This window comes from Silene latifolia, chromosome Y (assembly GCF_048544455.1).
Source record: "Silene latifolia isolate original U9 population chromosome Y, ASM4854445v1, whole genome shotgun sequence".
Taxonomy (NCBI): Eukaryota; Viridiplantae; Streptophyta; class Magnoliopsida; order Caryophyllales; family Caryophyllaceae; genus Silene; species Silene latifolia.
In genome coordinates, this window is record NC_133538.1 from 38,957,157 (window position 1) to 38,981,966 (window position 24,810).

The following is a 24,810-nucleotide window of genomic DNA, read 5'->3' on the forward strand; positions in this document are numbered from 1 at the left end:
TATTCCTACTCAACCTCGCGGTTGACTATGTATTCGTGAACACCTGCGGTGAACCGTTTTATGGGGAGCAGATTTGACAGGTACCAAAGATTAGTTGACTCGGGAGCATTGGGATGAGAGCTTGACTTGGACCGTAGTTGAAGTCTAGATCACATAGAGCAATTATATCACTTTATTTATTTCCGCTGCGAATTGTAAATGTTTTTATATTAAGTTTTAGTTGGTTAAGTTGTAATAAACATGTAATCATTAAGTTTTTAATGTAAAGTACTTTGGTGAGTTGGACTTTGTTATTCACTACCTCGGAAAACCGAGATGGTAACGGTTCTATTTACTTGGGAATGTCTAGCTAAAGGCTCCTGAGTAAATGGAGGTGTTACAGTATGTAGTTAGGTGTGTGAAGATGAGATGGAGTTGTGCTGATTGAGTTGTCATGATTGAGTTGTTTGTTGTATTGTCTTATTGCAGCTGTTTGTTTTATGTAATCAGTACTGACCCCGTTTAAATGTTTTAAAAACTGTGGTGATCCATTCGGGGGTGGTGAGCAGTTATTGAGCAGGTATGAGTTGATGCGCATGGGATAGCTGGGTTGAGTCATCACGATGCTGTTTTAGAAGTCTTCCGTTGTGTCGAACATTCTCTTATTTTGTTTAGTCGTTTTGACAGTTTTGAGAACCTTTGTATTTTCATTTATCAGTTTCGGAGTTGGTTGTATCGCTTTAAACTTTATTACTATTAAAGTACGTTTCGTTACTGTCCATTTGATTATCATTGCCTCGGGTAACCGAGATGGTAGCATTTCCATGCCTTAAGTGGTCCTGGTAAGGCACTTGAAGTATGGGGTGTTACATGTTTGGCCAAAAACTGTTTTTAAGGCCAAAAACTGTTTTTAAGGCAAAAAACACACTAAATCAATTTCCATTCAAAAACAAAATCTAGTGGAAGAAAGAAACCCATGCTCCCCAACACAAAGGGGAACAACTAAGAAAACGATGGTCGATGGATAAACACTCAATTTAGAACACTTTATAATTTGGGTGCTACAGGACAATGTTGACAATTATACCCTTTTTATTTATCCTTTCACTTTTCCTCTCTAACCTTTCTCTAATGTATTCTCTCTAATTACAAACTTCCATTTAATTTCATCCTCCATTCCCCTCTAATTTCACAAACCCATTATTCATATGATTGTTACCGACCTTGTGTGAGGGGATTCATCAGCCGTCTATTTCACTGGCGGTGTAACTTTCTCTATTGTAGTACTAATTTACTACCTTGAATATTTCTTTCTTTATGTTTAATGTAGTACGTTGTACTCTACGGTCTATACTACATACATATACATTATACCTATGCTGCCGTGTACTACGTTTATTTTTTACTACCTTGATTCTTTTAATGTACTACATATGACGGCCGAAATCCGGCAAACACCTATCATCCTTGTCTACAGCGACGAATGCCCATGTCATTGATGAAATTCAACTACACCAATATCCCTATCATCCCACATCAACAATAATTAATTTGAACATAAATCATAATTAAAAAAATATAAAACTATAGCAAAGAGTTAATTTGATTATTAAAAATGGATTAATAAATTAATTACCGGTTCTATATTCGAATAATCATTCATAATTGAATAATTTAAAGGAGATTGAAGGAAGTTAAGAATGAAACAATAGAGAGTAGAAAGAATTATGTTTGATTTTTTTAGCCAAGGATAGACAAATGAAAACTTTGGTACAAATTGTACTGAAATGAGTAAAATGTGTACTGCGAAAATAAATTACGTATAATTTAAGTATTTCTATCCTAGAATTCGCTTTTATTTTTTTAATAATAAAATAATAATATAAATGAAATCCTATATTTTAAGGTGACGAAAATAAGTCCCATTTTTTTGTCCACAAAAACCCATTCCTCACAATCGTGTCAATTCTTCTTTCCTCGCAAAATCTCTTCATCTTTTCCCTTAGTTTATTTTTTTTGTTTGATCATCAATTTCATCACCAACCCACCCATCACTCATAACTCACTCCCTTATCTCGCTTTTTTTTTTAAATTTTTTTTTGTTGGGTAGTTCAGTGTAACTTTGATGAAGAAAACCCAGATTTGAAGCAGGTTTGTTTACTCATTATCTTGTAAAATTTTGTGGGTTTTTAGTAATAGGGTAAAGGATAGTATAAAAGGTAATTATTTCGAGCCTAATTTGCTTGAAAAGTTGGATTTTTTCAATTTTTGGAGCTCAAATACAATAATTTCATTCCTCTTGGTACTCAATAGGAGTATTTGGGTAGAGGATTCGAAGAAAATTTAAATCTTTGGATGAATTTTGGGTTGTATCAATGATTTGAAGGTTAATTCGATGTTGATGTTAATTTGAGTGAAAATAGAAGAAAGTTTGCATCTTGGGAAGTGATTGTGGTTTTAGTTTCTATTTTATAAGTTTGAAGGGTAGGAACCCTAGTTTTAACCTTGTTGATTACTTGTCACTTGATTTTTGTGTGAAAGTTAAGGACAAAGTGAAAGAAAGGTTACATCTTGGTGTAGAATGTCGGTAGAGAGGTCGTTTGAGGCGTGGGAAGAGGTGCAAAGGCATGGTTTAGATTTGGCTGATAAGCTTGCACAAGGGTTTTCAGGTTTAATTCATTCACACATTAGCCCACCTTCATTTCCATGGCCACCATTACCAAACCCTCCTAAACCCCCTCTTTTCGATGTCGATTTTGCTCAAAACATCTTCCCTAGGGAGTTCATTTTTACCCCAATTAATGGGAGTTTAAATGGATACCACAACAACCCAATTGTTGACATTGGGAATAGGATTGGTCAAGCTGGGGCTGAGTTTGGTGGGTTCTTTAATGGTTTGGTTCAACAGGTAATGGGGGTGGTATCAATCGTGCCGTTTTTGGGCGGTGGTGGTGGTGGTGGTGAGAGTGATAAAGGGATGGTTAAGGTTGTTCATGGTGGGGTGAATGGTTTTGGTGTGCCTGGGACTGATATGAGCATTTTAATTAGGGAGGATTTGGAGTCTTTGGCTGAGCAGTTGGGGGATTTAAGGCTTGGGGAGAACGAGGGTGATAGTGGTGGTGGTGGCAACGACGATGTTTCAGGGTTTAATTTGAAGATTGCTAGTCTATTTGGCAAATCACAGGTATACTTTTGAGAATTGTATTTTAGGAAGATTATGAGTTCGTATTTTCTACTTATTTATGCAGTTGTATCTGTACACGATATTTGCTTTTCCCCTTATTTTATTTGTTTCAACTTCTTTCAGTAGTTTGGTAGTACTGATTAAAATGTTCTTTTGATTACTTGAAATGATTGTATTGTTGTGTTATGGGTTGTGCTTTTGTGGGGGCATGTTTTTTTTTCTTGTTCTCGTTTGAAGTACACTAGTTTTAAACCCGTGAAATTCACAGGTCTGTTTTAAAAAATTTAAATAAAAATATTTGATGATATTTAAAATTTTATAGTTTAATTTACTCCGTGAGTATTTATTTAGTGAATCAAATTATTCGCAATCATAAACTGTGGCCCTTTTATAAATATGATTTATATTATACTCGTATATGTATAAAGTATCAAGTGTGTATTAATGTAATACTATAACAATAATTAAAATAATTTATCAAATAAGAGGTAAATACCCAATTTTTTAGTTGAAAAATTTAACACCTTACGCATCATTAGCATGAAATCATGAATCCATCCACTTTTAACCATAAAGAGTGAAAGTATCCATCTACATATCCGGCGTTTAGTTTGATTTATGATCCATGAAAAACTATATATTCAACTCTTATACTTACCTATACCAAAATTCTAGCTCAAAAACCAAGTTCTTGCAGTCTAGTGGTAGACTTGGGTAACCTCAAAGCTTGCAAAGGCAAGAATTGCGAGGTCCCGTGTTCGAACTCACGGATGAGCAATGCATACGGTTATCTCGGCGGCCCCAATTGGGGTGGTTTACATGGTCCAGGTGGTGACGCTGACGCTGGATTGCCTGGGCCCGGGGGGATTAAACCCCTCGTCACCAAAAAAAAAAAAAAATTCTAGCTCAAACGTCTGATTTTAATATGAAGCTCGATAGAAAAATACAGAAAATATGAAACTTAAGTTAAGAACTTAAAATTTATTTCATTTGCTATGAGATTACATACATGAAATAATAGTAGGAAAAACGTACGATAAAGTGTACTGAGTAATACTATACTAATATTGTAACCCTTGTAACTTATACGAAGCAAGTAATTACTACTGCAATAAGGGGGAAAAAAGGAAAAAAAATCGTACCAAATATCTTAACCTTAAAACGGACATATCCATCTCAACCTTAAGTTGGGTAAGTATTACACAACAACAACAACAACAATACCCCAGTGCCTCAATGGCTCCCGCAAATTGCGGGGTAAAGGGGGGTCGGATTACACATAAAGAAAAAAACAAAATGCATTGAAATTAACAAAGTTTGTCTCATCCATAAAAATGGGGTGTTATTTAATCCTTTTTATTCTTAAGACGGATATAGAAGACCGAACAAAAACTATCATCACTCATTGAACACTAATTGGTAAATAAACAAACATTGAAAAAAAAATGGAGCTCTTCAGTCTTCACAGCCGTCCTCCAACCATAACCATCTCTAGTAAAGGACAAATAAACTCACACCTGCATACCACTTCTTCTATTCTCTTGCATTTTTTTTTTCAAAATTTATTCCGATGATTAGATTAGCTGGATGTAATTTCTCTTTCTCCGATTTAACTTCTCAAAAGCTGGTTATAGCTACATCGAGTAGATTGTCATTGACGGCAAGTATTAGCAAAAGCAAGTCCTAGTCAACTATGGTGAATGATCGTTGCTCGATTCATCGCTCTTAGTAAGCAATGGTACATTGATTTTCGACTTGCTCTCCGCTACAGATTGGTAATATAACGACTATAATAATTCTATTGGTAAAATTTATATTTGGGTTTTGTGAATTGTGAACGATTAATAGTGATTGGGGTAATTTATATGGTTTTTTACATGGCATTATTTGTAAATAAATTGGATGAAATATCTACTCTATCTCTATCTCTATAATATGGAAAACAATAATCCGAAAATCACGTTACTATAATTAAGTCAAATGTTTAAGATTCTGTACCCACAACATTGGTTATGGTTAGCTAAAGTTTAGGAGTTTCCATAGTTTTCGCAATCATGAAGTCTCAAAAACTGCAACTTTTCTGACTAATATGGAAAAAATATCCTGCCGTTTTGTTTATTATGTATATTGTTTTATTAATTTTTTTATATATATATATATATATATATATATATATATATATATATATATATATATTTTTAATGTTTCTAATGTCTCTAATCTTCTGCCACGTAAGGATGTGGGAAAAAATTGAGATGCCAAGTCAGCTTCTTTGGCTCTTGCATTAGAGAAGTATATGATGTTATTAGCTTAGCCTTGAGTCTTTCCTAAGTTGATTCCAGTTTCTTGTTTGGAGTTAAATACGTTAATCCACCACCGTCCAATTGAGCTGTAAAATTTGGCTCAAAAGGGTGTAATCAATCTAATTAAGCATCTTCTCACACCCTTGTGTGAATTATATTAAAATAAGAAATGCAATCACACTTGGTTTTAGAAACCATATATATATATATATATATATATATATATATATATATATATATATATATATATATATATAGAAGGGTTCTCATAAGTCCCTTACATCTTATGAGTCCCTAAGTCCTTATAAGGACCTTAGGATGGAAGGGATGGAGGGATGAGATTACATCTCATTCAAGGGTCACAAATGAACCTCCCTAATCGCCCTCCCTAATCCTGTATAACTCCTCCTAATCATAACTCTTTCACCATTCTAATCTCCTAACTCACTTCCTCATTCACTCATCCTCTCTCATTTCTCACATTCACTCTTTCTCTCTCATTTTCCTCCCACCCTCTCTAAAAAAAAAAAAAACTAAAACCAACAACAATGACGACATCAACACCAGCCGGCCTCCATCAACCAGCAACAACAACCAACAACACCACCGACATCAGCAGCAACATTCACGACCCGACAACCACCACCCCATCACTCCTTTCTTCCCGTCGCCTGCCACCACCACATCCCGACACCACCATTCCCACCACACACCTTCACGACAACATCCCGACCACCTTCTGCCGGCAGCCACAACTCGCCCACCACCACCCGACACCAGATCTATTCCCTCCTTGCCGCCGCCTTTCTCCCTCCCCGCTGCCGCCTCACCGACACCTTTCTCCCTCCCCGCTCTTCCTTTCTCCTTTTTTTCGTTCTTTTTTTTTCGTCAATTTTTTTTTTCTTTTGTGTGAAATTAAACGAATCTGAGAACACCTTATTTCAGTAAAATAAATTTGAACAAAAAACAAACTCATGAGAACCCTTTCTCAGATTCGTTCAAATTTCAGATTTTTTTTTTTTTTTTTTTTTTTTTTTTTTTTTTTTTTTTTTTTTTTTTTTTTTTTTTTTTTTTTTTTTAGATTTTAGATTTGCTTTAGGATTTGAGGGTGTTGTTTTTTTGTGATTGTTATTTGGTTTTTTGTTTTGTTATTGTTATTATTGTTATTTGGTTTTTATTATTGGTATTTGGTTATTTGTTATTTTTCAAGTTTTTTTTAAGTTTCATATTTTGGGCTAAAGTTATACAATAATCAAAATAGAGTTATACTGTTAATGTCTAAAGTTATACATTGTATAAATTGAAGTTACACAAATTTTGGACTAAAGTTATACATCTTGTCTATTAAAGTTATACACTGCGTGCATTAAAGTTATACACACGATATATAAATTTTTCAAATTTAAATATTTAAATGTTTAGATCTGACGTTTTTTATTTCAATTATTGTTATTGTATTGTATTTCATTGTTAATTTTTTTTTGATGAATCATGATTTACTTCTAGGGTTTTTTTTTGTTATTGTTATTTGGTTTTTTGTTTATATTTGGTTTTTTTGTTAGATTTACAGGTTTTTTTGATAGATTAACGGGTTTTTGTTATTATGGGGTTTTTTTTTTGTTATTGTTATTTGTTTTTTTTTAATTATTTTTCATATCTAGTTTTTTCTTCTCAACTTTCATCACTTTTTTTATTTTGAATTTTCAAAACTATATGTAAATACAATTAAAGTTATACTATTTACGACTAAAGTTATACCCTTAAAACATTAAAGTTATACTATTTACGACTAAAGTTATACCCTTAAAACATTAAAGTTATACTATTTGCGACTAAAGTTATATTCTTCAAAAATTAAAGTTATACTATTTTGTTGTGTGTTTTTATTTACTTATTTTATATTTTTTTATTTCAATTATGTCTTATATTACATTTTGATATTTAGATAATGGCTTTTTTTTTTTCCAGATCTAGTATTGTTGGTTTAAAGTTAGTATTGATGGTTTTTAGGATTTCGGTTATATATTAGACTAAAGTTATACGATTTTGCACTAAAGTTATACGATTTTGGATTAAAGTTATGCGATTTTGTAGTAAAGTTACACAATTTTGGACTAAAGTTATACAAATATAGACTAAAGTTATACATATGAAGGACTAAAGTTATACAAAAATGGACTAAAGTTATACAAATATGGACTAAAGTTATACAAATAAGGACTAGTGTTATACAAAAATGGACTAAAGTTATACAAATATGGACTAAAGTTATATAAATAAGGACTAAAGTTATACAAAAATTGACTAAAGTTATACAAATATGACTAAAGTTATACAAATAAAGATTAAAGTTATACAGAAATTGACTAAAGTTATACAAATATGGATTAAAAGTTATACAAATATGGACTAAATTTATACAAACAGTACTTATATAAATTCAAATTTATAGTGTTGGTTTTTATTTGTAATTTTTCGTTGTTATAATTATATTTTTTTTCATTTGTCAACAAAGAGAAATGAGAAAACAAAAGTTATACAAATACTTTCATTGAAGTTACACACATTTCTACTGGAGTTATACATTCGTTGGGTAGAAGTTATTCATATCGTTACTAGAGTTATACATTCATTGAGTAGAAGTTCAACACATTCCTAATGTAGATATTTGTATAACTTTAGTCAATTTTTGTATAACTTTAATCCTTATCTGTATAACTTTAGTCAATTTTTGTATAACTTTAGTCTATTTTTGTATAACTTTGGTTCTTATTTGTATAACTTTAGTCCATATTTGTATAACTTTAGTCCTTATTTGTATAACTTTATGTATAATTTTAGACCATTTTTGTATAACTTTAGTCCATAACAGTATAACTTTTGTCCATAACTGTGTATACTTTAGTCATTTTATATCATTTTTTTATAAAAATGTGAAATATAAGATTAAAAATCAACAAATTATAAGAATTTTAATATAGCTAAGATTAAAACAACAAATTTTATGAAAAATATTTTAGTAGATCTTAGATGAAAAAAAGTATATCACAAAAAAAAACGATATTTAAAACCCAAAATCTTTAAAAAAAAAACGTATAACAAGAAGAGATTTGAAAAGAATAAATAACAACAAAAATTAACAAATAAAATAAACGGACCTCAAACAACAAATTTAACACAAAATCTAAAGGAAAAAAAAAAGTGAAAAAAAACCGAGACGCAAAATCTGAAAAAAAAAAAAAAAAACGAGTTTGTAAAATTTACCGACGGCGGTGGTGGAGGTGGGTGGCGGTGGGGGTGGGCGGTGTCGGATGGGATAGTGGTGGGTGGTGGTGAATGAGGAAGAGAGGAATGAATGATTTATTTGGGTTTTTTGATTTATTTGGATTTTTTGGGTTTTTTGATTTATTTGGATTTTATTTATTTATTTGGGTTTTTGGGGTTATTTATTTATTTGGATTTTTTGGGTTTTTAATTTTTTGGGGTTTGAGAGAGGAGATGAGTTGTGTGATATGTGAGAGAAGTGGATGAGAGGAAAGGAAGTTATAGTGAATTAGTGATTAATTAGAAGGATTAGTGAGGGAGGAGAGAATGAGTGATATTACTCCATAAACACACGTTTTGGAGGTTGATCCTCGCCATCCATTTTCACCATCCAAGGGCCCTTAATAGAACTTATGGACTCAAATACATATGGTGGATTTACATGATCTCTTTTCTCTCTCTCTCTCTATATATATATATATATATATATAAAACTGGATTGAAATGCTGTGGATGCGCCACGTGTCCTATACAGCCTTAATGACAAGCATTAATTACAGCTAATCATTAACATGAACATAATAAATGCTGTATAAATCTTAGAAAAATATTAATTATAGTTTAATAAATTTTATTATAAAATTAAATTAAATAATTACGGTGATTTGATTCTAAATTTAGTAAAAAAATATTTTGATAAAAATTCTAAAAAGTAAATAATTACGTTTATTGCGAAAAATGTTTTCAATTGAGTATAATTTTGAATATATTAATTGAAATATTTTGTATGTAGAGATGATTAAAGTGAGTAACTCACAATGTTTTACATTTACGCAAAAAAATATTTTGAGAAAGTTAAAAAACTTAGACCATTAAATCCATCAAGAAAAATATATTTGGAAGAGTCATTGTATTTATTAGCAACGGAAATTAAAGAAAACTACTAAGAGATAAGTTTATAGGGTGGGAATGAAAAAAAATTATATTGTGAGATATTGAATATATATAAGATTTTGAGAGGTTTGAGTAATGTGATAACGAGTATGTATATACACAGTGATCGTGAGTACATTTGAATAACAGTGATAATGAGTGCATTTGAATAATCAAAACAAAAATAAAGATTATTAACTAATATAGTATTATGAACGACATGAAAAGTAAAAAACAAATTACATTTTCCCTTAATATATTCAACTAAATGTGTATACGTCAAGTATAAAATATTGATTATCACTAACTAAATATTACTTTTAGTTAAATATTTTATATGTTATCTTTTAAATACTTTGAAGTTAAACCTCAAAAAATAATATTTGAGAAAGTTCAATTTATTTTATTAACAGGTAAACTCTTAAATACCGTTATATATGGTTGTTAAAAAAAGAAAAGGTGTAAATTTCTTATAGGTATGTTTGACACATAACACATGCAAGACACAATCAAAACATTTGAATAACATGAGTTTGGATCATAATAAATATCACATGCTATACATTAAAAATTAAAAATTGTATAAAGTTATATTCACATCATATTGAACAAATATTAATTGATTTGGAACATAACGTACCGTGAAATGATATAATTTGAGAGCTTAATGTTGATTGTTGCATTATTCGAACAAATTTTATTTTAAATAATATGATATTTGATCAGTCACAAATTTATTTATAAAACCTTGATCATGCATAATTAACTATCACTTATTAGTTTTAATTAAAATTGAATGTATTTTATTTTAAAACATTGTACTTAAACATAAAAAAATTAAATTTGAGAAAAAATTATTTATTTTTATTTATAAGTATACAAATATTAAAGGTCATATATGAATTATATTATTTTTCTTTAATTACAATAATAAAATTTTAAAACAGGCCGCGCGAAGCGCGAGATACTACCTAGTATATCTTAAAACTTGGTATTGTCTTCTGTTTCTAATTGTCGTTTTTTCTCTTAGAATATTATATCTTGGAAGATGATGTTTTATTATGCCTTATTTGACACTTCTTCCTCGCTTTTACTTAATTGTTCGTTTCCGTAACGGACTTGGTGGAGCTCAGTGTCTTCTGATTAATCAAGGTGGTTTGCTTCCTTGTTCCCGACATTTGTCTTTTCATCTAGTCTAATGACTCGACTATGGGCTAATTTTTGTAGGGGTCTGTCAACATAACATCGGCATACCACAGCAGATCCCGTGATGTACAAAATTCTATTGTTGCACGTGGAGATTTATGGAGACTTGAAGCATCTAGTGGAGGCTCAACATCAGGGACTGAGAATTCATCTCTATTCCTTGTCCAGCTTGGACCTCTACTTTTTATCCGTGATACAACTTTTCTCTTGCCTATTCATTTGTCAAAGAGACATTTGCTTTGGTACGGCTATGACAAAAAGGTATATCCCTCGCTGAAATAAGTTTCAACAACGAAATTTTAAAACTTTTATTATTATAATATGGGATCTCATTTTTTTAATTATTGACTATTTATCGTGTTTTCCCTTTTTTCCTCCTAAAATTCTTTTTTCTTTTCATTATGTTACATGTTGACGGTTGTAATTGATGATTCATGTTAGCCGACTGCGTCTAAGGCTCTCTTCTTGTTGTTGATAACACTTTTTGGGCAGGTTACTTTGTAACATCTCATATGTCTAAAGGTTCTGAAAGTTTTGTTTACTAATATACATTTGCTTCTGGCATGTGCATGTGGACCTATGTTTATTCTATGCCAATCAGTTAATATTTTTTTTTTGGTCATATAAACTTGTACTAAAATTTTGTTTCATTGTTTCTAGAATGGCTTACATTCCATCTGTCCGGCAGTTTGGTCAAAGCATAGAAGGTGGCTTGTGATGTCGATGATTTGTCTCAATCCTTTTGCTTGTGTAAGTCAAACAGATGTTTTGTTCAGAATAAAGATTGAAAGTTTATTTCTGTTCTATCTTGAGTGAACTCTATATGACAATGATGAACTTATTTAGCTATTGCCCGGTAACACTTACTGTTGAACATCATTCTCAATTACTCGCTGTATTTCTGGCTAGCGACTATACAAAAGCACATTTTTTAAAACTTCCTGCTTATAGCCTTTTTAGGTGTAAATTGCGGGAAGAGGGGTAGTGAGGGAAGTTCTCTTCAGCTATTAACATTTCAAAGAGTTTACTGGCATGTGGTTTGGTGCTTAGGTTTCGGCATTTAGCTTAATAGAGGCTAAGTGACAAGCAAGTATAGGTAACGGGCTAACGGCTCACCTTTTTTCCATGCTTGATGTGTAACTGTGTATGCATGCAGAATGCTATATCCTTTTTTCGCCACTTATCTAAGGTTAGAACTTAGAATATGCTTTCTATTATGGATTCTCTGAATAATAGAATCACAACAGGATGGTTATTTGTGAATATCAAGAGAGATTATTGTAGATACAGTTATTGTGATATCACTTGTTTGAGTTGATGGGAATACTGATGTCCAAGGATTTTGATGAAAGGAGGGAGCTACACTGTTTAAAAGATTAGGTGATTCTTGGTTATTACTGAAGGATCTTATTTTTACCGTAAAACCAGCTAACTTTTAGCGAATCAGGGTCAATCAACTATATGCCGGATATGTTACATATCTAATTTTTCTTTGATGTCAACTGTCAAGGGGATCTGACCCCTGTCTGGCCCTTCGAAAATCTGCCATTGCCATATGGAATTTGACTTCTGTAAGCGTGAATATTCAGTTCAGAGCGGAATGTTGTTGAATTATGGATAGATTTGATTAGGTTGAGTCAACTTCGGTAAGCGTAGATATTCAGTTCAACTAGTATGTTACCAAGGATCTGGATAAATTTCCGTAATTGCTTTTTCACATATGCATCTTACTCTTTCACATACTTTTTTCCATAAAATTTCCAAACAATACCCCTCACCTCAAATTGTAACTATAAATTCTCCCTTCTTTTTTATTTTCACTAAAAACCTAATTTAATTCCTTCAAATTTTGCCAATTAAGATTTCTAATTCTCTTTTACAATCAGTACTTCTCTTCGTTTTATCAATAAATCATAAGATTCTTAATTGGACCAAGTTAATTGAATCGTATTTTTTATATAATTAGGGTTAAATCTTCTTTTAATTGGTCTTTTTTTGAGGAAGTGATTTGTGGTGACATTCCCAAAGTGATAAACAGAGTACATCAAATTGATTTGTTCTGAAAGTTACCCATCACATGCATATGGGAACAATGGGCTATTTAATTTGGATTTTTTGATCAATCATAGTAGTAAAAAAATTAACCAATGCCCTTTGATTCTTCTCAAATGATCCATCATACGGCATTCAATTAGGGGTGGGGGAGAGGGGTGCGAGAGTCGCAAGTGGGGATGGGTGGCATCAAGGATGGCAGGGGTGGTGGTAGAGGTGTGGGTCCATGGTGAGTAGTGGTAGGAGGAGGTGGTGGTTGGGGGGGGGGGGTGGGGTGTAAAATAGGAGTGCAAAATGGAAGGGGTATAATTGGAAATGTTGTATGTGATTGAGTAAGGTGCTTATATGAAAGAGCAAGGGCCTAATTTTCCTGCTCACTTGTTCATTGGCAGCTGGCTTGATTAAAGCCGTGTGTTAAAAAAAATATGTTTTGTTGCTCCAATCACTAAGGATGTGCTTGATTAACTACTGCAGCACCTTTTATAAACCTCCTACCAAAAGACGATTTTAGCGAAAAAAGATATTTTCCGGCTGATGTCAATCATGAAAGATCTTTTTTTTTGTTTGCCTATAACAGACTTTTGGTAGGAGGTTCGCAGTAAATATTCAATGGTACAATTTTAATTTTTTTTTTTTAACAAGGATAAGTATTAGAAATGGGATATGGAAAAGGCAGGAGTTTTGGATGAGTATAGAAAGGTAGGAGTTATGATTTGATCCTTTATTTGCATAGTTATGATGACCGATGCTAATATACAATGTACTCTCTTCATTCATGAGACCATAACACTATTCCTGTGTGGATTGGGCTTCTTGCAGTCATTCATGGACGTGCAATTTCCAAATGGGCAGCTCACTTATGTGGCAGGGGAAGGCTTAAATACTAGTGCCTTCCTTCCTATATCTGGTGGCCTTCTTCAAGTTCAGGGTCAGTATCCCGGGGAGATGAGGTTCAGCTTTTCTTGTAAGGTAGGATTGCAAACTCTGTTGCAGGGCTGTGGGGCTTAACGATAATATTTGGTGCTTGTAAGATGATTCTTTTTTGAGAGATTGTGCTTCATTTTCATATGTTTTCAGAATAAATGGGGTACGCGAGTTACTCCTTTGGTACAATGGCCTGATAAATCACTTGCACTTGGTTTTACGCAAGATTTGGCTTGGAAACGCTCAGGTCTTTTGGTGAGACCAACTATCCAGTTTAAGTATGAATATTCTATCCTCTAAGCCTCATCACCACTTCTCATTTCCGTACGGGTTCCTTGTTTGTTGTAAGAATGGAGGTATAAGGCTGGAACACTAATAAAGGGTGGGGGAGGTATTTGAACTTGGTTTATGGGTTGCTCTTTATTGTGGCTGAATATGCTTGCAACTTTATGTGCTACTAGTCTACTACTCTCCATCGCACTTGCATAGTTATATTGCCTCTGACTTTGATGGTCAACTTTCACCATGAATCTCTCCAAACATACATATATATAGTGGTACAATATCAAATTTGTCATGTTTGATTTATCAAAACAACTGCTCCGTATTAACAAGTTATCTTTCGTAGAAGGTGTATCTGCATATACTTATAGAAAATAGCGGTCAGAGTTGACCATTAAAGTCGAAGGCAGCCAATATAAATATGATAGAGGGAGCACCCTTTAGTTATTTTGCCTGTCTCCTCAACATAAGAAATAAAAAGCTAAAATGCTTACGATGAATTTGGAAAAAAAATTCATTGTAGAATATCACTGAACACTGATTAATGAGTGGATTCTATCCTAACGGTTTCATTCATCCTGTTTGATTATTCCTGATTATTGTTTATGATTAATCTTTTGTGGGTGGTTGCTGATGTGGAGTGGGACTAGAAAATTGGAAAGGAGAAATAGAAGGCAACCGAGGAAGAAGCAGAATTATTAGGGGGTGATTCGGGCGAAGTAGGGGGAGAATTGAAGCAGAAAACCGGAAAAAAAAAAACATAGAGTAGAGGTAGAGAACCTATTTCTCTGATAAGAGGCAGCAGGACAGCAGTTAGGGCTTTTGTTTTTATCTATTGGTGATACTCCCTCTGTCCCGGTCATTTGTTGTCATTTTCCATTTGGGGTGTCTCAGTCAATTGTTGTCCTTTCTATTTTAGGACTGTATTTGATGAACAATTTGATCATTCACACTCAATTTGGTCCACATGTCATTTAGTAATTGGCATCTCCTCTTTCCTTGGTCTTTGTGCCAAAACCAAAGTACAACAAATGACCGGGACGGAGGGAGTATAAGATTGGGATTTAGGCTTCAAGCATAAGTATATAAAATTTTCAAGTTACACTATTTGTATTTCACGTGGACTAATAAGAGTTTGGGATGAACAGTAGTGTACTTCTTTGGTTTGTAGGTTGTAGGCGTTTTCCTTTGTAGTCGTCCCTTCTGACTCCTTTTCACTTAAGGTGGAAGCCATAATGATGTATGGAGTGCTGGAGTAGTAGTTTTGAAGATTAACACGTCTTTTGAACATAGAGATCGTACTTTTTTGCTCGTTTGCATACATCTTATTATTTAATTTGTGTTTTAGTCTATGCCCCACTATTGGCGGAAGTGATCCAGGAGTAAGAGCAGAACTTATTCACTCTGTGAAGGAGCAGTTGAGTCTGATCTATGGATGTTCATGCTCCACATATCCTTCAGCATATGCATCTGTATCAGTAAGTTTCTCAATGTTTTTTTTTTCCTGCCTTTTTTTCTACCCTCCCTTTATGTAACATCCCTTTAGATGATGGTCAGAAATTGATAGCTAATAGCGATAACACAAAAAATTCTCATTCTTAATACGGAGTATGAGATAGTTATTCCCTTGATTTGAGTTTTTAGTTTGTTCATGTATGTGGGAGGAGATTTTTATTGCACTGGGTTGGTCTCGCGTTATATTAATGCAAGACCATCTCAATCCTATTTGTATCGATAAAACTGTAACTAAGTTCATTTGTTTGTGCGCTTTGCCCAAAACACTTTCAGCTTGGCAGGTCTAAATGGAATGGGAACGTTGGGAATACCGGTGTAGTACTGAGAGTGGAGACTCCCCTCAACAACGTAGGAAGACCGGCCTTCTCTGTGCAATTGAACAGCGGTATCGAGTTTTAGCCTCAAGGCCCTCAATGTACCGGGCATTATGTATATAATCTCACATGTAAACATACCTCACCATTCCACCTGTAAATATCTAGCATTCTAGCCTCTTATCATCCTGCTTGTCTGGGTTCTGAAATTTTGGGATAACCCTGTCATCTTTACGTATTAAAATGATAAATTTCAGTGTTGAGGAATTTACTCGATGCTTGCTTAATCGAAGTTGCAAGCAATCTTTTCGACTTGTGATCATAATGGTTTCATGACTGTATTTAGTAAAATATATTTTTCTGATCTAAAGGGTTTACATGGGAAGTTCGATCTCAGATGAAATTTTGATTATTTGTAAACTAATCCTACCATACCTTGATTACTGTGTGTTCTTTTTAATGCAAAACTAGTATAGGCCCCGTGCAATGCATGCACGGTGTTTATAGAATTTAACCTTTTAGTATACTATATTTATAGAGTGTAACTTGACAATTCGTTATTTTTTAACGTTTTTCATCATTGTATTTTGATTTGAAAGAAAAAAAAAACAATTTAAATAATACTCACAACATGAAATGTGTGTTTTAATGAAAAAAAGGTTTTACACAGATTTAATGATATTGTTTTATAAGTTCTTTTAATACCATATCTTTTAGCTACAACTTATCTTACCTAGAATGAAATTTTTATCATCAAAAAACCTAGAAGCAAAGTTTAAAGAGGGAACTATATTGAAATAGGAAAGAAAATAAGGGATTATATCAAAATAGGGAAAATATTTTAGGCTGGAAAACTTTGAATTTTTCCTATTCATTTAATATATGGGATGTACTTTTTCACATACGGATTTTACTCTTTCACATACGCTTTTTACGATTGTATCCTTGTCATTTTTTATCCACATATTGTACTTGCACCAAGCCAACCCTCCCTCGCTCAAAACCACGCACATACATACCCTACCTTCCCCACCCACGGCTACCCCCATACTCCGGCGAGTCCATCCCTGCTCTGAAGTACGCTGTCCCGCCTTAATTGCTCCAGCTTAGTTTTGTTACAGGTCAAAGAAATGCGAAACTCAAGTGTAATATGCAAACTTCAATTGCTTTTTTGATGTGCCATCTAAGTAGAGGACATGATCTTTATACTTTAAATTGAAGAAAAGTAATGATTTGGAAGCCTGCGTATTTGGCTATTCCAATTTTGTTAACCCTAATCTTTAATAATTTAACTTTCAGCAACTTGAAGAATTATCCCTAATTTTATTAATTAACACAAATAAAATTTGATTAATCAAATAAAACTCAACAAATAATAGTAATAATTGATAAACAAGCCTTCATTAATTTGAGAATTAGGATCCATTGTCCAATACCTTAGATCAGTTAAAGTAGTTTTTAGGAAAAATGTTATAAGAGTTAATTTTCTGATGTTTTAGATAAAAAGGGTATTATATGGAAACATAATGAAAAAATGTATGTGAAAAAGTAAAATTCGTATGTGAAAAAGTAATTCCGTAATATATAGGAGATATGAAGCAAAGGACAAGGTACTTGAAAGAAGCTTCATTTGAAGTCTTTACAACATTTGATCCTTAGAACTCTGACCAAAACAACAAAATCGAAGCGACAAGCAATATAAACTTACAAGATGTCAATCTATGTTCATGCGTGAACATTATTAACTTTAACAAACAAAATATTTTTATCAAAGTCATTTGAAGTTTTAATAAAAGGGTTGATATTATAAACTGCGTGGTCAGAAAAAAATAGATTCATTAAATACACATTTCATGAATATTCAAAATTTTCAATTAATTTAGCACTTTCAATTGAAAATCTATATGTAATACACTAAAAATTAAACTATAAATATATTGTGCATAGGGTCTATAATCTATACTAGTCTAAAATTATGGGTTTTAGAGCAATTTATACCAATGAATTCACTTTTTTTCATTAGTTCAGTAAATTAATGAAAAGATCTCTAGATGATCCGGCCATTCTTTTAATCTCATGTCGCAATACCTTCATCTAGATGGTATCTGGAAGCAATTTATTTGAGCTTGTATGTGAATAATCTCGTGTCTCATCTTTGCTTTGGCCGGAACCCGAAGAATCAGCCCATGGAGCATTCACCACAGTGCTCCCTTGGGCTTGGCTAGATTGTGTGCTCATAGAATAATAAGAGTTACCATCTTGCGACATTCTCTCAAACGCTCTGAACCTTTGTTCCTCATTCGTCCCACTTCGCTTGACAGTTGGGGCTTGCACCGGGATTTTACCATCGATCATACTCACGACTGAAGACATTGGAGGCCTAAGAGACGGAGATGGGTTGGTACATAGTAATGCTAGGTTTAGAAATCTTAGCGCCTCTTCTTCCGAGTAACTTCGGCCTAGAGCTGGGTCCACAAGCCCTAGAAGGTTACCTTGTTCTTGTAAGACAAAGGCCTTCACAATAGCATATAGAAAACAAGGTTAGGAAATGATGTTAAAGAAATCGATATGGTTAATATGACCAACGCAGAAAAAGCCACAGTAATATGCTGTGACAGTGAAAACACCAGATCATCAATTTGTCATAGTACCACCAAATAATAACAAGTACGCAAAGATACCAATGTGCTATAAACAAAAGGTAAAAAGGAAAAAGAAGGTAGACAAACTCTTCCTTTGGCTTATAGCTAGTATTGCTCGTTCCACTCACAATCTGAAGGACGACAACTCCATAGCTGTAAACATTTGCCTTGTCGGTCAGGTATCCTCTCATAGCATACTCGGGAGCCATGTATCCTCTGAAGAAGAGACCCATTTCAAATCATAAGAAAATAGGGCAAACTACTGTGTCAGTAAATATAATATGCTTTAGATACCCAGTACAAAAACGTACAAGAACCAGAAGATTATCACAATGTCTCACATGCTATGTACTACGGCAGGATAAGGCGGGCTTATGATTTAGAGTCTTACGACAACGAAACACATGGCCCATCATGAAATTGACTTGAGAACTGCATTGAACAACTGCTAATTGATCATGTAAGGAGGGCAACTAGTTTTGATGGGTCATTTTCTTTATTACATAATATTCCAAAGCTAGAGTATCGAGTATTTTGCTTCAACAAATGAAAGTAGTCGCATTCTACGGACATGTACAAGCCACAAGGGCTAGAAAAAAGCAAGGATGAACTCACATTGTTCCGGCAATTCTAGTACTTGTATGTGTGTTTTCTTCTTCGTCAAGCTTAGCCAGACCAAAGTCTGATATTTTAGCATTCAGGTCCTCATCAAGTAATACATTAGTTGCCTTAATGTCCCTGTGAATGATCTTCAGCCTCGATTCTTCATGAAGATAAGCTAACCCCCTTGCTATCCCTAAGCATATTTTCTTCCTTGTTCGCCAGACAAGGTCCAACTTCTGTTCATTTTTGCCTGCACATGTCAAATTTACAATTGTTTGATTTACCGTCCATTGAGGATTAAATTTCAACTTTCTATAAGGTGTAAAGAGACACTTGCCAAAAAGTGCACGAGCAAGCGAGTTGTTTTCCATGTATTCATATACAAGCAGCAACTCTTTCCCTTCAATGCAACATCCATGTAGCTTTACAAGATTTGGGTGTTGCAAGGCAGAAATCATTCCTATCTAATTGACAAATTCACGGTTCCCTTGCTTTGATTTTGAAGACAGCTGTTTGACAGCGATTACCTTGTATTAGGGCCGAATTAGGCCACATAATATACGTATCATATTGCCTTGCTTTATGTGATATGATACGGATATTATCTCGATACTGTTTTGATATTGTTTCGATATTTTAGGGGTTTGTTTCCCTTTTATTAGGATTCAATATTCTCTTGTAATCCTATATAAGGAGTTCCATATTATTGAATACACAACACATTGAACGTCAACAATACTCGTTCCCTTTAACATGGTATCAGGTTCTTGGTTTCGTTCCAAAACCTAATTCCGCTTCCGCTCCTTTTTCATCGATCTCCTCCTTTCTTCTCAAACCCTTTTGTTTTTCTTTCCTTTTCCAATGTCGAAACCAGAAGGAACTCCTTCCACAACTACCATCGATGCTCTGTCTCCCTTTTATCTCGGGAGTCACGACATCCCCAGTCTCACGCTTACCGACATTAAACTCGGTCCAAATAACTATGAGGAATGGAGTCGCTCAATGAAGATGTCGCTCAAATCTCGACGAAAATTTGGTTTTTGCGACGGCTCCATTTCCAAACCTACTGATTCCGTTCTTCTCGAGCAATGGGAGGTAATTCATTGTACTATTATACAATGGATAATGCGCACCATCGATCCGTCTATTAAGCACAGCATTTCGTATTTTGAGGACGCACGATTGTTGTGGGACGATTTGGCTGAGAGCTTTGCAACGGTTGATGGATCCAAAATTCATGCCCTTAAAGAGGATCTCCACCACTGCAAACAAGAAAAAGGTATGACTGTGACCTCTTATTTTGGCGCTTTGAAAGTAATTTGGGACGCGCTTGCCAATCATGAGCCCATTTTTGCTTGCACTTGCGGTCACTGTACCTGCGGCATTACTAAGAATGCCCTTGCTCGACAAGACTCGGAGCGTTTGCATAAATTTCTTATGGGCCTTGATCGTTCCATTTATGGTAATCTACGGTCTCAGCTTCTTTCTCTTGATACGCTTCCGACTCTCAATCGCGCTTTCCAATTAACAATTCAAGAAGAGCGATTGAAAGTGGGTAGTCCTACTGTTCCTGTTGAACCTATGGATGTTGCTGCTTTTGCTGTACGACCAGCAGCTTCTGGCCCCTCTAATAATACGCCCGATTGGCGTGCTCTTCGAGCAATTGAGAAACAGGAACGTCGGAAATTAAAATGCTCTCACTGCAACGGGTCTGGACATGAGGCCTCCTCTTGTTTTATTCGGACACAAAAGTTCCCCGATTGGTGGGGGGATCGTCCTCGCACTATTGAAGAAGTGGCTGCTCGGGCTCGCTCTAACACTGGTGCGGCTGCCTCGACATCTGCTCGGGTGAATGCTGCTGCCGGTCCTTTTTCCTCCTCTGCTGACCGTTTATCTGGTATGTGTTCTGACTGGATTATCGATACAGGGGCCTCACGTCATGTTACGGGTAATATTTCATGGCTCACTAATTCCCGTCCTATTCCAGCATGCCCAATCACTAAATGGACATACTGTCTCGGCCAATGTGGCTGGGACGGTCTGGTTTTCGGCTTCTCTATTTCTCACTGATGTCTTATTCGTCCCAAACCTTACTTGCAATTTATTATCTGTTTCGCAGCTAGTCGCCGCTACTAATTGTGTCTTCAGCTTTACTAATCATTCCTGTCATATTCAGGACCCTTCGCTGAGGACGAGGATTGAAGCCGGTGAGCTACGAGACGGTCTTTATTTTCTTCGTGTGATGGGACAGCCGGCTGCTATTCATGCGGTGAGCGCAGCAGCTTCTTTTGATTTATGGCATAAGCGGTTAGGACATCCTTCGAATAAAGTGGTTCATTTGCTTCCACAAGTTAGCAAGTTTAGTACTGTTATTGATTCTCCTTGTGATATTTGCCATCAGGCCAAACAACATCGTCACAGTTTTCAATTAAGTCATAATAAGTCCGCGGATATTTTCTCTTTAATTCATTGCGATTTGTGGGGTCCTTATCGAACTCCTTCTTCTTGCGGGGCTAGATATTTTTTGACTATTGTTGACGATTATTCACGGGCTGTGTGGGTTTATCTCCTTTTCGATAAAACTGAGGTCACGACTACTTTTATGAATTTTTTGGCTATGGTCGACACTCAGTTTTCTAAACAAGTTAAAATGGTTCGGTCCGATAATGGCAATGAATTTAATGCCATGGCCGAATATTTTGTGAAGCATGGAATAATTTTCCAAACCTCTTGTGTGGGTACACCACAATAAAACGGACGTGTTGAGCGTAAACATCGTCATTTATTAAATGTGGCTCGTGCTTTGCTATTTCAAGCTCATCTGCCTGTTTCCTTTTGGGGCGAAAGTGTCCTCACTGCTGCATATTTAATTAACCGCACACCCTCAATCCTTCTTCAAAATAAGACACCTTATGAGCTTTTATTTAACACAATACCGTTTTATCAAAATATTCGGGTGTTTGGGTGCCTATGTTTTGTGCATAATCAAAATACCAAAGGAGATAAATTTGCCAAACGGAGTCGTAAATGTATTTTCGTTGGCTATCCATATAACAAGAAAGGGTGGAAAGTTTTCGATCCTGAGACTGGTAAAATTTTTGTCTCTCGAGATGTATTTTTTTATGAGAATTCTTTCCCTTTCGATGAACCCCTTTCTAGCTCGGATTCCCCATCCACTCCCACCGATACTCCATTTGCAGACGAACCCACGGATCTTTCCTCTGCTGAATTGTCCACGGGTGCTGATGATGACACGGGTACAGCTGCCCACACGGTCGAAACTTTAGGAACTGATGCAACTACTCCCGACAATTTAGGGACTGGTAATACAATGGGCACTGCGGATACCTCGGGTACTGATGATACCTCGGGTGGGGGTCCTTCTACGGATGCTCTTCCTGACACGGGTAATGCCGACGAGGTAGGGGCGGTCAATAATGAAGTACTTGGCCGCGGATATCGTGTTAAAATTCCTAGCAGCCGTCTCCGTGATTTCCTTGTTGGTACCGCTGCTGATCCCATCACACCACCGTCATCGCCCGATAGCTCATCGACATCCCCTTCCTCTTCCTCAGGTACGACATACTCCCTGGTTAACTATATTAATTGCAATAAATTTTCTTCTTCCCATCGTCAATTTCTTGCAGCGATTACGGCTGGAGTTGAGCCACCTTCCTTTCGTCTTGCGATTACGGACCCAAAATGGTGTGCCGCTATGCGAGACGAGATAAATGCCCTTGAAAATAATCACACATGGGACCTCACAGATTTGCCAAGTGACAAAAAAGCACTCGGGTGTCGATGGGTGTATAAAATTAAATACAAATCCAACGGTGACATCGAGCGTTATAAAGCTCGACTTGTTATTTTTGGAAATCATCAAGTCGAAGGAATTGATTACGGTGAAACTTTCGCTCCAGTTGTGAAGATGGTCACAATTCGAGCCTTTCTTGCCGTGGCTGCCATTCGCAAATGGGAACTTCACCAGATGGACGTCCATAATGCTTTTCTTCATGGCGATCTAACCGAAGAAGTTTATATGCGTCTGCCTCCGGGGTTTAGTAAAGGCCATGAAGGGAAGGTATGTAAATTGCGCAAGTCTCTATATGGGCTTCGTCAAGCACCACGTTGTTGGTTCGTTAAGCTAGGCTCAGCTTTGCGTAAATACGGGTTTGTGGAATCCTATTCCGATTATTCCTTATTCAGTTATGTTAAAACTGACATATGCATTCACGTCTTGGTGTATGTGGACGATCTCGTTATAGCCGGTAATAATTCCAAGGCCATTAATTCCTTTAAAGAATACCTTAATAAATGTTTCCACATGAAAGATTTGGGTCCGTTGAAGTATTTTTTGGGCATTGAAGTAGCTCGTAATACAGAGGGAATTTTCCTCAATCAGCGCAAGTACGCACTTGACATTATTTCGGAAGCTGGGCTACTCGGGGCTAAGCCGATTGCTACTCCCTTAGAGCAACACCATCAGCTCGGCCTTGCCAAAGGAGAGCTCATTTCGGATGCTGAGTCATATCGTCGACTTGTGGGTCGCCTTGTCTACCTCGCTGTCACACGCCCCGACCTTACTTATGCAGTTCACTGTTTGTCTCAATTTTTACATCAACCACGAAAGGAGCACATGGATGCCGCTCTTCGTGTAGTTCGCTACTTAAAAGGCAAACTGGGCCAAGGAATTCTGCTCAAAGCCGAGAACTCCCTCACTGTAACCGGGTGGTGTGATTCGGATTATTCCGGGTGTCCCTTGACGCGTAGGTCCGTTTCTGGTTGGCTGGTTTTCCTTGGCGACTCCCCCATTTCTTGGAAAACCAAGAAACAAAGACACGCCTCTTTATCCTCGTCAGAAGCGGAGTACCGTTCCATGGCCAATGTCCTTTGTGAATTAAAATGGCTCGTAGGTCTCCTCTCAAGCTTGGGTATTTCGGTTCCGTGTCGTATGAAGATTTTCTGTGACAATCAGTCGGCCTTGCAGCTCGTCATAATCCTGTTTTTCACGAGCGCACTAAACATATTGAGGTGGACTGTCACTTCATTCGGGACGCTATCACTGATGGCCTAGTCACTGCTACTCACGTTGATACACGATCTCAACTTGCTGATATTTTCACAAAATCACTTGGCTCTGCTCAATTTTCTTCTCTTCTTGGCAAACTTGGCGTCCTTGATCCGCACGCTCCAGTTTGAGGGAGGGTATTAGGGCCGAATTAGGCCACATAATATACGTATCATATTGCCTTACTTTATGTGATATGATACGGATATTATCTCGATATTGTTTTGATATTGTTTCGATATTTTAGGGGTTTGTTTCCCTTTTATTAGGATTCAATATTCTCTTGTAATCCTATATAAGGAGTTCCATATTATTGAATACACAACACATTGAACGTCAACAATACTCGTTCCCTTTAACACCTTGCCATCTGCCAGTACACCCTGGACCAATGGTAAGAGTCAGAAAGACCATTGCAAAAAAAAAAAGCGGGTGTAAAATATTAGTTTCTTGAAATTTCTTACATACTACTCCCTCCGCCTGTAGTGTTTTCGGGTATTCACTGCCGGTCCCAAGCCCGGATAAAGGAGTAGGGTTGCGG

General features: G+C 35.5%; 2 protein-coding genes and 1 pseudogene across 4 annotated transcripts; 2 read left to right on the forward strand and 1 right to left on the reverse strand.

Moving 5' to 3' along the window:
• Positions 1 to 1,887: 1,887 nt before the first annotated feature.
• On the forward strand, positions 1,888 to 16,278 carry LOC141633700 (uncharacterized). 3 transcript variants are annotated; one of them, XM_074446126.1, is made up of 7 exons: positions 1,888 to 3,163; positions 10,891 to 11,130; positions 11,530 to 11,619; positions 13,741 to 13,890; positions 13,999 to 14,123; positions 15,476 to 15,605; positions 15,916 to 16,278. In XM_074446126.1, exons 1-7 carry the CDS (start codon positions 2,561 to 2,563, stop codon positions 16,039 to 16,041), a joined length of 1,464 nt encoding a protein of 487 aa, XP_074302227.1. In that variant the 5' UTR covers positions 1,888 to 2,560; the 3' UTR covers positions 16,042 to 16,278. The 3 variants fall into 3 exon arrangements, 1 of the variants encoding a protein (XP_074302227.1); XR_012538482.1 differs by having other exon boundaries at positions 1,897 to 3,163; positions 13,999 to 14,898; XR_012538483.1 differs by having other exon boundaries at positions 1,897 to 3,163; positions 13,999 to 14,100.
• A 1,688-nt stretch (positions 16,279 to 17,966) lies between these two features.
• Positions 17,967 to 20,100, reverse strand: LOC141627887 (putative LRR receptor-like serine/threonine-protein kinase At1g53440; annotated as a pseudogene).
• A 109-nt stretch (positions 20,101 to 20,209) lies between these two features.
• LOC141627888 (uncharacterized) lies at positions 20,210 to 24,400 on the forward strand. Its single transcript, XM_074441090.1, has 4 exons — positions 20,210 to 21,244; positions 21,378 to 21,470; positions 22,260 to 24,093; positions 24,177 to 24,400. Exons 1-4 carry the CDS (start codon positions 20,210 to 20,212, stop codon positions 24,398 to 24,400), a joined length of 3,186 nt encoding a protein of 1,061 aa, XP_074297191.1.
• Positions 24,401 to 24,810: the final 410 nt, after the last annotated feature.